Genomic DNA, 13,595 nt, shown 5'->3' on the forward strand with positions numbered 1-13,595 from the left:
GGTCCTTTTCCACAAAACTGAAAAACGTAAAGTAGTTGACTGGCTGGAAAAAAAAAATCCAAACCATCATCTTTTGATCGGTGCATGGAGCTCCATGTATTGAGAAATTTCCTGGCCCCTCCTCTCATCCATGATTGACAACTCCAGTAGTCTTCAGATTGGACGCTAGAGCTGTCAGTCATGGTTCTTTGTGCATCAAGCAGGAAGATCCCGCCAGTTATGGCTGCCCTCATTACTGACATATCCCAGCGATGTATCTACACGCAGGCCCAGACAGGTGCAGGATCATCAGCTTTTTGGTTTATTTCAGATTATAAAATATTCAGGTTTGTTATTTTTCTGTGAACAGTTTTAGTGCTGTTTTTGAAAAAAAGTAAGCCTTTTTTTATCTTGTCCCTTAAGTTGTGCAGGGTGATCCATGTCCATCTATCCTTCTATATCCGTCTCCTGATCGGGCATCGCCTCCGCTTTACCAGGGGCCTCAGGAACAGGAAGTGGCTTCAGCAAGAACTTCCTGCGGGTCAGGATTTCTGTGTCTGTCCCATCGACGTCCTCCCACAGAGGCATCTCAGCTGCTGCCTCCAGCCAGAGATCTTGTGTCACGTCTCCAAACCAGCAATCCTGCAGATAGGAGATAGCACAGATGTACACAGTCACAAGCCTGATAAGCTGTACGGGGGATGTAGTGCTGTTCAGGTCTGACAACATACAGGAGATCTCCTTGCAGAACAGGCGTCTGTCACTAGGGGGAGTTAACTGCATATGTACCATGTATATTGACCCTACTGATTTTTTACAAACGTATACAGCTCCTATATAGTGAGCTCCCCCTTGTGGTGGTTGCTGGCATATGAATATATATTTTTTATTTTATTTTATTCTGCTGACAGTATTGCTTATTGAGGGCCCTCTTCTGGCACAGTTTTTGTTGTTGGGGACACTACTGACAGCATTGGTTATTGTGGCCCTCTTCTAGTACAGTTTGTTGGGAACTCTGACAGTATTGTTCAGGGCATTCTTGCAAAGTTTATTATGGGCACTGTTTCTGGGGGTATCATGTGACTATATTATATTATTATTGAGGACACTGCAGACAGGTTTTTTTAGGGTCACAATTGCACTATTCTTTATTGGGGCACTTTACAGTATTGGTTATATAGGACACTTCTTTGTTGAGCACTGCTGACAGTATTTGTTATTGGGATACTGTTGTGGCACTGTTTATTGTGGGCACTGGTGACTGTATTGGTTATTGGGATACTGTTGTGGCACTATTTATTGGGGGCACTGGTGATAGTATTGGTTATTGGGATACTGTTGTGGCACTGGTGACAGTATTGGTTATTGGGATACTGTTGTGGCACTGGTGACAGTATTGGTTATTGGGATACTGTTGTGGCACTGGTGATATTATTGGTTATTGGGATACTGTTGTGGCACTGGTGACAGTATTGGTTATTGGGATACTGTTGTGGCACTGGTGACAGTATTGGTTAATGGGATACTGTTGTGGCACTGGTGACAGTATTGGTTAATGGGATACTGTTGTGGCACTGGTGACAGTATTGGTTATTGGGATACTGTTGTGGCACTGGTGACAGTATTGGTTATTGGGATACTGTTGTGGCACTGGTGACAGTATTGGTTAATGGGATACTGTTGTGGCACTGTTTATTGGGGGCACTGGTGAGAATATTGGTTATTGGTATCCTGCTGTGGCACTGTTTATTGGGGGCACTGGTGACAGTATTGGTTATTGGCATACTGTTGTGGCACTGGTGACAGTATTGGTTATTGGGATACTGTTGTGGCACTGTTTATTAGGGGCACTGGTGACAGTATTGGTTAATGGGATACTGTTGTGGCACTGGTGACAGTATTGGTTATTGGGATACTGTTGTGGCACTGGTGACAGTATTGGTTATTGGGATACTGTTGTGGCACTGGTGACAGTATTGGTTAATGGGATACTGTTGTGGCACTGTTTATTGGGGGCACTGGTGAGAATATTGGTTATTGGTATCCTGCTGTGGCACTGTTTATTGGGGGCACTGGTGACAGTATTGGTTATTGGCATACTGTTGTGGCACTGGTGACAGTATTGGTTATTGGGATACTGTTGTGGCACTGTTTATTAGGGGCACTGGTGATAGTATTGGTTATTGGGATACTGTTATGGCACTATTTATTGGGGTCACCGGTGATGGTATTGGTTATTGGGATACTGTTGTGGCACTGGTGATAGTATTGGTTATTGGGATACTGTTGTGGCACTGGTGACAGTATCGGTTATTGGGATACTGTTGTGGCACTGGTGACAGTATTGGTTATTGGGATACTGTTGTGGCACTGTTTGTTAGGGGCACTGGTGATAGTATTGGTTATTGGGATACTGTTGTGGCACTGTTTATTAGGGGCATTGGTGATGGTATTGGTTGTGGCACTGTTTATTGGGGGTACTAGTGATAGTATTGGTTATTGGGATACAGCCTGTATATAGGATGGGATTTACACTTACAACATTCCATGCCATGTTACTAGTTTTCTTGAGAAGAAAGTATGTTCTATAATCTTAACCGAGCCCTTTCCTTCATCTTGTATAGAAGGAGTCATGTGATTGATGTGGTTAGTTATGTGTTTCTCTACATAGTTATATCCAATGTAAATTGCAAAGCTGCGTTTTATCCAAGGAACACAAGATAAAACCATTGCTACGTATCTGATCCACCACAGCTTCTTACAGTGTTTACTATGATCCAGCTTTCTTCCAGCTTGTTCTCGTGGTCGATAGCGCAGCCTGTCGCTTTCTGCAGGTAGGCGTGCGCGCGTTCCTTGTACCCATATAGCAACATGACATAAGCCTCCAGGTGATAGAGCCGGGACAGGAATACCGGAGCCGTTTCGCAGCGTGACTTAAATATTTTCATAAGCTGTAATGAATGATAGTTTTACAATCCACTGACCCTAAAGGTTTTATTTGGATTAAAGGAGGTATGAATACTTTTGCAACCACTTTAACGTCGTTCCAATGTGGGTTAGCAAAATCAAACAACTCTGATTAAAAGCTTCCTACTTTGTGTATACAGCCCCCTACAGACCCTAATGTCCTTATGGTTACGGTCTACAAGATGTCTGATGTGTAATTTTCTTCCATCTGTCGTCTGTAAGGGTTAAGAAATATCTGAAGAATCAGACTACATAGAGTTCATTTGTAGTCTGTAACCATGGAGATTTATAGCTATGCATAAGAGCTGCATACATGAAATCAGTCATTATTCATTAGCACAGTAGAAACATGGTTGCAAAAGTAGAATAAGAAATATAAAACAACAGAGACCTGGTCTGTGTTGTCGCCGACAATGTCCCAGTCTTCAGATCTCTCGGCCACAGCCTTACGCAGTAGCAGCACCTGACACTCCAGTAACTTGGAAAACCCGCACAGGGTGAAAAACGAAGAGCCGGTTTGTGGCAGCAAGGTCTTTGCCGTCTGGAAAAAGTCCTGGAAGAGGTCCCACTGCTGTAACCTGCAGAACCTACAGCCGAGACTCCCGGTCATGTCCCAATGAATTCTTCATAGACAATAGAAAATACATGAATGACATCTTACCAGAGCGCCAAGGAGGAGAACAGGTTCAGTTTGATCTGGTTTTCCATGGAGATGGCGGAATAAGTGTGAAAATTATCCATGAATTCCAGACAGTCGTCCATTCTTCGGATAGCAAAGCCTAGTGATAGGTGTAATAGGAAAACATCACTCCAGGCAAGACTGTGTGTGTGTTATGGCTATGCAGGAACTGCGGGGGTGGGGCATAACACAAACGGTCTGTCCTTAGAATCCTTGTGTCATGCTCCGCCCCCCTCTGTGTTATCTGCTGTGACTGTTCTCTTGGCCCCTCCCATTGCTACTCCCCTGCTTACCCCCTTCCAGCAGGATGTCAAGACATATAATGTAGAACCAGGCCTGGACTTTTACCATCCCGTAGACGTTTATAAGGCTTTCCATGCGTCTGACAATGGACACAAGTTCTCGGTACCTGAAATATAAAAGGTTCTGAATTTTCTGTCATATCCCCCTTTCTGGGATGTCAATGAGCATTACCAGCAGGGGATGACAATGAGCACAGAGAAAGATAGATAACACAGGCAAATAATACAGGATCCACCGATAATAATAAGTGCAAGCAGATAACACAGGATCCACCAGTGAGTATAGGCACCTGTACATAGCACAGGATCCACCAGTGATTATAGATACTGGCAGATAACAAAGGATCCACTAGTGACAATAGGTGCAGGCAGATAACACAGGATCCACCAGTGAGTATAGGCACCGGTACATAGCACAGGATCCACCAGTGATTATAGATACTGGCAGATAACAAAGGATCCACCAGTGAGTATAGGTGCAGGCAGATAACACAGGATCCACCAGTGACAATAGGTGCAGGCAGATAATGCAGGATCCACCAGTGAGTATAGGTGCAGGCAGATAACACAGGATCCACCAGTGATTATAGATACTGGCAGATAACAAAGGATCCACCAGTGAGTATAGGTGCAGGCAGATAACACAGGATCCACCAGTGACAATAGGTGCAGGCAGATAATGCAGGATCCACCAGTGAGTATAGGTGCAGGCAGATAACACAGGATCCACCAGTGATTATAGATACTGGCAGATAACAAAGGATCCACCAGTGAGTATAGGTGCAGGCAGATAACACAGGATCCACCAGTGACAATAGGTGCAGGCAGATAATGCAGGATCCACCAGTGAGTATAGGTGCAGGCAGATAACGCAGGATCCACCAGTGAGTATAGGTGCAGGCAGATAACACAGGATCCACCAGTGAGTATAGGTGCAGGCAGATAACGCAGGATCCACCAGTGAGTATAGGTGCAGGCAGATAACACAGGATCCACCAGTGAGTATAGGTGCAGGCAGATAACGCAGGATCCACCAGTGAGTATAGGTGCAGGCAGATAACACAGGATCCACTGGTAACAGCATGCACTTGCATTATGGGCTCAGGGCAATTAAAGGGGTCATCCAGCACTACAAAATCATGGCCACTTTTGCACCACTCTTGTCTCCAGTTTGAGTGCAGGTTTTGAAACTCAGTTCCATTAAAGTAAATGGAGCTTAATTGCAAACTGCACCAACTGGAGACAAGAGTGGTGCAAAAGTGGCCATGATTTTGTAGTGCTGGATAACCCCTTTAAATAGTTTGCCACACCCTGACACCAGCCCTGCCTGTGATACCTTCCCATAAATCCCATTTCATATACATTCACTTAGACCCAAGAGCTCTCATACCTGTTACTGAGAAAAAGAATTTTGATAAGAATGGGAAGGATTCGATATTCCGTCATAGTTTTATCTAGCAGAAAGGCGAGTGTCTGAGTGCGACGACCTGGAAATCCAAAAACCAATGTCTCCAGGTCAGGTGTGGTTTGCAATTAAGCTCAATTTACTTCAATAGAACTGAGTTCCAAACTGAAGACGAGAGGGGAAAAGGTGGCCATGTTTTTGTAGCGCTGGATAACCCCTTTAAGTGACTGGACACTGACTGGATCTTCTGCCCAGGCCTAACTGTACTGTATAGTCATATGAGCCTGCAGCCATATCCTTTACTGGACTGGACAATGGGCACCTACAGGGAGTCTGTATACGGTACTTCTAGAACCTTTATCTCTCCATAATAAAATGAAGAAGCAACTTTACAAAGAGTCTTCATTTAAATCTACTATTTGGTTATACAACTCCTATGCGGATCTATGAGTCTCCATGGTTACAGACTATAAACAAACCCTGTGGTGTCTTGTCCTGCGGCCATGTGTTACTCTTCACCCTCTGCCTCTCTAGGTTATTAAGAAAAAGGAGCAGAGAGCGATATATTATCTGACTGCAACATCAGACTACACAGGGTTTGTTTGTAGTCTGTTACCATGGAGACACATAAGTTTTATTAAAATATTAAGCTGGAAAATGTATTTTAGAGGCATTTTAGACAACAAAAGTGTTCATAACCTTTAACAATGACCTCTTATTTTGTTATATTGTTAGTTTATTTTTGGTGTGTTGTAGATTACACTACAGGCTCATGTGAATATATTTCTATGATCTGGGCAGAAAGTCAGGTAACATGGCTGTGCTGCGTGTATGGTACTTACCAAATTCTATGGCATCGCTCAAGTGGCCAAAGCAGAGCTTGAAGTGACTTAGTGCCAGTGAGAGGTGTAAAATGATGTTCAGCGTTTGTATAGACGGGACGAGACGGGAACTCAGCTGCAGTGATAGTGCGGCAAAATGTTGGCAGCTCCTCCTGCGGCGCAGTCTTTGGCAGCACTGGAAGTAGTCGGCATAGGCCTCAATAATCTGAATCAACACAACTACATGAAGTCACATGCAAGGGAAGCCATTTAGATGGATTTACAGATCTGTATAGTATAACTCCACGCTGTATAAACTAGCAAGTACATTGCTTTTACTCGTTGTCTAGGATTGGTAGGATTTGGCGTTGGTGCGCATTATGCGCTGAAAGTTGCCAGGTGAAACTGAGGGTCTGCTTTTTTTTTTTGCTAGACGTAGCACCAGTCTTGTCCATGTGGTGGTGTGAGGTACGTCAGGTCACAAGTCACAATTAGAGATGAGTGATTTGCAGATTTAAACTAAGCGAATCACTTTGTTTGATCTGGCCCCCCTCATCAAGCCACCGGGTGTGAGAGCTGCTCCTCTCCCTGCCCCTTCGCCTGGGGTGCCAGGGAAAAGCTGGATCCAATCCTGGGAAACTGGGAGAAGTTTCCCAGGATTGGATCTAGCTTTTCCCGGCATCCTGGGAGGAGCAGAGCAGCGTTGAACGCTTCACTTTGTTTAAATCTACAATTCGCTCATCTCTAGTCACAATATCAGCATAGACTATGGAAGTAATTTCTTAACAGTTAAGTTAAAGGGGTACTCTGGCAAAAAAAAGTATCTTTCAAACCAGTTGTCGGCAGAAATTTATATAGATTTGTAATTAACTGCTATTTAAAAATCTTCAGTCTTCCAGTACTTATCAGCTGCTGTATGTCCTGCAGGATGTGGTGTGTTCTTTCCAGTCTGACACAGTGTTCTCTGCTGCCATCTCTGTCCATAACAGGAACTGTTCAGAGAAGTAGTAAAATCCCCACAGAAAATCTCTCCTGCTCTGGACAGTTCCTGACACAGAGGTGTCAGACTTTCCTGTCGGACATACAGCAGCTGATAAGTACTGGAAACTCAGAGATTTTTAAATAGCAGTAAATTACAAACCATTATAACTTTCTCAAACCAAATTAAAAAAAAATCGCCAAAGTTCTCCTTTATTGGTAAATCACCCAAAGGCCTCTGTAATAAGTTCTTATAATGAAACTTACTCGGTCTATCACTATCTCATACCTTAGACTGGTCTCTAGTGGATTCTGCACACCTGACCTCCATCTTTGCTGCAAGCCGAGCTCGAACACGTCCCCTGGTGCCACCACACACAATATAGATTTGCCATAGTAGAGAAAGACATCGGATCTGCTCAGTGACAATGGGAAGACTGGAAGATCATGAGAGACATGAGGAGAGAGTAGACAGATAGATACTGTACATAGATGATAGAAGAGATGAGCGAACCCTGAGCATGCTTGGATCCGAGTGTTTGGCATTTGATTAGCGGTGACTGAAGAAGGTGGATGCAGAGTTGGCAACATTTGAAATTTTTTTCCATGGACACTTTAGTGTTAAAAAGGCTTTTTGGCAGTATTAGGTCCCCAGTATATTACACACCCCAGTATTAGGTCCCCAGTATATTACACACCCCAGTATTAGGTCCCCAGTATATTACACACCCTAGTATTAGGTCCCCAGTATATTACACACCCCAGTATTAGGTCCCCAGTATATTACACACCCTAGTATTAGGTCCCCAGTATATCACACACCCCAGTATTAGGTCCCCAGTATATTACACACCCCAGTGTCAGGTCCCCAGTATATTACACACCCCAGTATTAGGTCCCCAGTATAATACACACCCCAGTATATCACACACTCCAGTATTAGGTCCCCAGTATATTACACACCCCAGTATTAGGTCCCCAGTATATTACACACCCCAGTATTAGGTCCCCAGTATAATACACACCCCAGTATTAGGTCCCCAGTATATTACACACCCCAGTGTCAGGTCCCCAGTATATTACACACCCCAGTATTAGGTCCCCAGTATAATACACACCCCAGTATATCACACACCCCAGTATTAGGTCCCCAGTATATTACACACCCCAGTATTAGGTCCCCAGTATATTACACACCCCAGTATTAGGTCCCCAGTATAATACACACCCCAGTATATCACACACCCCAGTATTAGGTCCCCAGTATATTACACACCCCAGTATTAGTTCCCCAGTATATTACACACCCCAGTATTAGGTCCCCAGTATATTACACACCCCAGTATTAGGTCCCCAGTATATTACACACCCCAGTATTAGGTCCGCAGTATAATACACACCCCAGTATTAGGTTCCCAGTATATTACACACCGCAGTAATAGGTCCCCCAGTATATTACACACCCCAGTATTAGGTCCCCAGTATAATACACACCCCAGTATATCACACACCCCAGTATTAGGTCCCCAGTATATTACAAACCCCAGTATTAGGTCCCCAGTATATTACACACCCCAGTATTAGGTCCCCAGTATATTACACACCCCAGTATTAGGTCCCCAGTATATTACACACCCCAGTATTAGGTCCCCAGTATATTACACACCCCAGTATTAGGTCCGCAGTATAATACACACCCCAGTATTAGGTTCCCAGTATATTACACACCGCAGTAATAGGTCCCCCAGTATATTACACACCCCAGTATTAGGTCCCCAGTATATTACACACCCTAGTTTCAGGTCCCCAGTATATTACACACCCTACTAAGAGCAGGCTGAGACTCAGAGATAGCATTCTACTGACTGACTGTACATACTGGTAGTTTGTACCCATATGATGCAGCTGCACCCCATATCATCATACTACTATCTCCTTCATCCTCCTGCCCCTCCATCATCATATTACTACCCCTTCATCCTCCTGCCCCTCCATCATCATACTACTACCCTCTTCATCCTCCTGCCCTTCCATCATCATAGTACTACCCCTCTAATCCTCCTGCCCCTCCATCATCATATTAGTACCCCTTCATCATCCTCCTGCCCCTCCATCATCATCATACTTCTACCCCCTTCATCCTTCCGCCCTTCCATCATCATACTACTACCCCCTTCATCCTTCTGCCCTTCCATCATCATAGTACTACCCCTCTAATCCTCCTGCCCCTCCATCATCATACTACTACCCCCTTCATCCTCCTGCCCTTCCATCATCATAGTACAATCATCGCGCTGGAAGGGGGTGGGGCTTTCCGCTCCGGGGGGGGGGGGCAGAGCTTCCCAGGACATACCCGAGACGTGGTTTTGCCAGGGCTATCTCCTCAGAATCGGGACAGTCCCGGCGAAATCGGGACTGTTGGCAACTGTGTGGATGCTGCCCCAGGGCATCATAGGCCATAGGGTGGCATCCAACTTCTTCAGCCACCGATATTAAATGCCAAACAATCTGGCTTGGACGGATCCTAGCATGCTCGAGGTTCCCTCATCTCTAATAGACAGATAGCTATGTCTGTAATACAGCATTGATCATGTGACCTGCTTACTCGGCAGGAAGCATCTCCTGCACTTGGTGGTGGTGAATATGGTTTAGACCAGTCTTGGCATTTTCTACTAGAAGTTTCACAGCTACGCCAGGAACAGAACAGGGGAAGCGGCTGTGGAGAAGTCCCAATGATTTCCTCAGGAGGATTTCTGCATTTTTGTTCTGGCCCAAGTTAAATAGAACCTGAAAAAAGAAAAGAAAGATGATGGAATTAGTGTAAATTGGTTGGTTATCATGTGCTGCACCATGAGCATTGAGCAGCTCCTCTACTATACCGTACTATAGGGTATTACCACTATACATCTACACAGGTTTCATCCAGAGACAGCGCCACCTCTGTGCACAGGTTGTGTGTGGTATTGCATTTCAGCTCTAATAATTTAAATGGAGCTCAGGTAATACCAGACACACCCATGGACAGGTATTTTGTGGCCATGTTTACATGGCCACAACACCCAGCCCACCAGGAGCTATATACCCTTCTGAACTTATTTCACTAAAGTGTCAGCTCTTGTGGTCAGGAGAACCTGATAGGATGCATGTCACTGTTCTTACCTCTCCCTTCATGCTGTACATGCAGGCGAGCTCAAATCTAGAGATTTCCTGTTTTAAGTTCTCGTCCAATTCTTCAGTTTTTTGGGGCTTTTTCTTATCTGTCAGCAGCGTCTCTGCTTTGTTTAGAAAGGATAATGCCTAAAAAGTAACACAGGAGAATGTGACATCTCCTTTAAATTATATTTTATCTCCTTAAAGGGAATCTGTCACTAGGTTTATGTCGCCTTAAATGAGCGCAGCATAATCTACTGACAGAAATGCTAAATAGATCGGTGTATTACTGACATCATTCTGTTTAGCCGTTCTCCTAATATGCTGGAGAATAGGATTCTTGCCACACTCCTCCCCCCGACCTCCTGCTGCTGATTGACAGTTGACTGCCTATACACAGCATCGATAGAGAACTGCCAATCAGCAGCAGGTGGGCGGAGTTTTCTCATTCTCATGACTATCCAGGACTACTGAGCTCATGCACATAATGGAGAGGACTACTTATTGTTATTCAGGAGGAGATCTCTGGATCAGCTGCACAGAACCATGTAAGTGATATATCATTCTGTTCAGCTTCTCTGTCACTAGTTTATGCTACCTTGAGAAAGGACACCATAAACCTGCTGACAGCGTCTCTTTAAAGAGGTATTATGAGAATAAAAAAATATTTTATATAAATTTATTAAAGAAATGTAAAAAAAAAAATATTCCCTGGAATACCCCTTTAAGACCCTATACGTCTATAGCAGAGGAGGAAGCCATTGTAAAATGTTACATATAGCACAAATCATGGTGGAATAAGGTATTTTATGGCATTACACAATGAGTAAAAATTTATTTTATGTCCATCAGCAGGACATTATGGCCCATTTGAAATAGCAGTCACTGGATGTAGCTGCACTATGATCATATAAACAGTCTGTGACGCCTGTGTAGAGCTGATGTCTAGCATACCATTTTGGTTTTCGTACAGTAAATTTTATTGGGTATGGTGTATTTTCCAGTCATTAGGCACTAGTAACATGTGGTCACGGTTTAGCGGTATTATTTGCACCTTGTATAGTGGTGTTTTTGGTAAAATTGGCCTTTGTATAGTGCCTGTAACTATAGTATATAGTAAGTGGCTGTTGTTCGTACAATATTTCAGCATTTGGAGCTCTCTCTCTCTCTCTCTCTCTCTCTCTATATATATATATATATATATATATATACTTATCATACTGGTATCTACGGCACTCACCAGGTAGTTATTGGATATATGGATTGCCGCAGCTGCCGCTTCGAGGAGGTAATACATAGTCTTGGCTCGGTTTCCCACCTCCATCCAGTGATGCGTCAAAGGCGAGACCACCGCCTCTAATATCTTATAACAGCTGCATCCCACCAGGGTAGGAGACTCTCCGGTCTGTAACTTCTGAAGGAAACTGTCCATTCTCTGCAGGAACATGAGCTCCTCTCTAAACATGATAATGGAGAGTCTATTTATTGTGGAATGATACCTTATCCCCTATGTATAGAATGGAGAATAAGTGCCAGATCATGGGGGGTCCGACTGCTGGGACCCACTGCAATCTCATGGTTATCAATGAAGCAGTAACTCCAATGACACCGGTGCTCCAGTCATCGTCTATGAAGCTGCTGTATGTCCTGCATGAAGTTGTGTATTCTCTCCAGTCTGACACAGTGCTCTCTGCTGCCACCTCTGTCCATGTCAGGAACTGTCCAGAGCAGCAGCAAATCCCCATAGAAAACTTCTCTTGCTCTGGACAGTTCCTGACATGGACAGAGGTGGCAGCAGAGAGCACTGTGTCAGACTGGAAAGAATACACCAATTCCTGCAGGACATACAGCAGCTGATAAGTACTGAAAGATTGAAGATTTTTTAATAAAGTAAACTACAAATCTCTGGCACTTTCTGGTACCAGTTGATTTGCTTTTTTTTGCTGGAGTATCCCTTTAACTTCTACAGTTAGAATTGCATTACACATGGACACCTCTCTATTAATTTCTAGCCTAGAGGTGATGGTCAGTGGCCGTGTCTCCGGATGGGATAAGAGTCAGGTGGCCCATTATGAAGACACCTTATGCTGCGTTTACACGAAACGATAATTGGGCCGATCGTACGATTAACGATTTGTTGTTTCATAATGATCAGCGTTTAGACAGTACGATATATCGTACGGAAAATTCGTTTTGCAATCGCTTAAGCCTATCTCACACATTAGTTAAAACGGCGAACGACTGTTCACACAGAACGATCTGCAAATTTTTTGTGAACGATCAACGACGATTTGAGAACGTGTTCAAAATGATCAAAATGAACGATTTCTCGCTCGTCGTTTGATCGTTCGCTGCGTTTACAGGTACGATTATCGTTCAAATTCGATCGCTATCGCGCATATTCGCACGATAATCGTTACGTGTAAACGCAGCATAATAGTATATTCTAAATGAAAATGAAGATTCTGTGGCCTCTAGAAGAAGATCTCTGTATACTGATTTATCGGCAGTCAGTGGGAGCTGTATAATACATATAATATAACCAGACATTTTTAAAAGACCAACTTCTTGGTGGAAAAAAATAAATTACAATTTTTTTGAAAAAATGTCCTTATACACATATTTGATGTATAATTTTTTACCTCTATTAGATATTAGGTACCTGGGCTGACTTGTTTCGGATGCGGCTTTGTTACACTTATGAAGTCCTGATTTGAATATTCTTTTTTCTATAACACAAAAATTACAGTATTAAATACTTTTTTTCCAATTTTTTTTCATAAGTTTTTTCCTATTGGTGCAAATAAATTTAGAAGAAACAAGACTGTTGATTATTAATAGCTGAAACCCTATCACCCCCAGTAACTACGTCCCTCCCAAAGACTCCTAAGCATTCTGACATACTGTACGTGTGTAGTTAAAGGGGTATTCCACTGAAACATAATTTTTCTAATGCTGCTGACCATGGTGAAACTAACAATTCCTTCCATACTTGTTATTATCTATTCAATCTCCTCCCGCCAGTTCTCAGCTGCTGCTTTCTGCTGAAAACACAAAAATGTGTGTGTGAGCTTTTCTCTCTGTCTCCTCCCCCCCTTTTGAGACAGATGATGTAATCAAGTCCCTGGCAGGCTGTATCTGCAACATTGTAGCTTCTTTGTAATGCTGGGAGGGTTAATCCGAGGTCAAGTCGCTGATGAACTCACTGTGATTAACCCTCCCAGCATTACAAAGAAGCTACAATGTTGCAGATAAAGCCTGCCAGGGACTTGTTTACATCAGGTGTGTGAGAAGGGAGGGGGGAGGAGGGGGAG

At 43.6% G+C, this 13,595-nt stretch overlaps 1 protein-coding gene across 1 annotated transcript in view; it reads right to left on the bottom strand.

The window, feature by feature from the left end:
• Positions 1-122: 122 nt before the first annotated feature.
• ADCY10 (adenylate cyclase 10) overlaps positions 123-13,595 on the bottom strand; it is a 29,498-nt gene continuing 16,025 nt past the window's right edge. Inside the window, exons 23-34 of the mRNA XM_069984846.1 lie at positions 12,944-13,010; positions 11,522-11,738; positions 10,291-10,428; positions 9,737-9,918; positions 7,421-7,568; positions 6,175-6,379; positions 5,318-5,414; positions 3,919-4,034; positions 3,608-3,725; positions 3,338-3,533; positions 2,742-2,930; positions 123-621 (exon numbers count right to left, since the gene is read on the bottom strand). Coding sequence (XP_069840947.1) covers positions 427-621; positions 2,742-2,930; positions 3,338-3,533; positions 3,608-3,725; positions 3,919-4,034; positions 5,318-5,414; positions 6,175-6,379; positions 7,421-7,568; positions 9,737-9,918; positions 10,291-10,428; positions 11,522-11,738; positions 12,944-13,010 — 1,868 coding nt within the window. The 3' untranslated portion in view covers positions 123-426. The remainder of the gene's footprint in view (positions 622-2,741; positions 2,931-3,337; positions 3,534-3,607; positions 3,726-3,918; positions 4,035-5,317; positions 5,415-6,174; positions 6,380-7,420; positions 7,569-9,736; positions 9,919-10,290; positions 10,429-11,521; positions 11,739-12,943; positions 13,011-13,595) is intronic.

This window comes from Dendropsophus ebraccatus, chromosome 9 (assembly GCF_027789765.1).
Source record: "Dendropsophus ebraccatus isolate aDenEbr1 chromosome 9, aDenEbr1.pat, whole genome shotgun sequence".
In the NCBI taxonomy this organism is placed as follows: domain Eukaryota; kingdom Metazoa; phylum Chordata; class Amphibia; order Anura; family Hylidae; genus Dendropsophus; species Dendropsophus ebraccatus.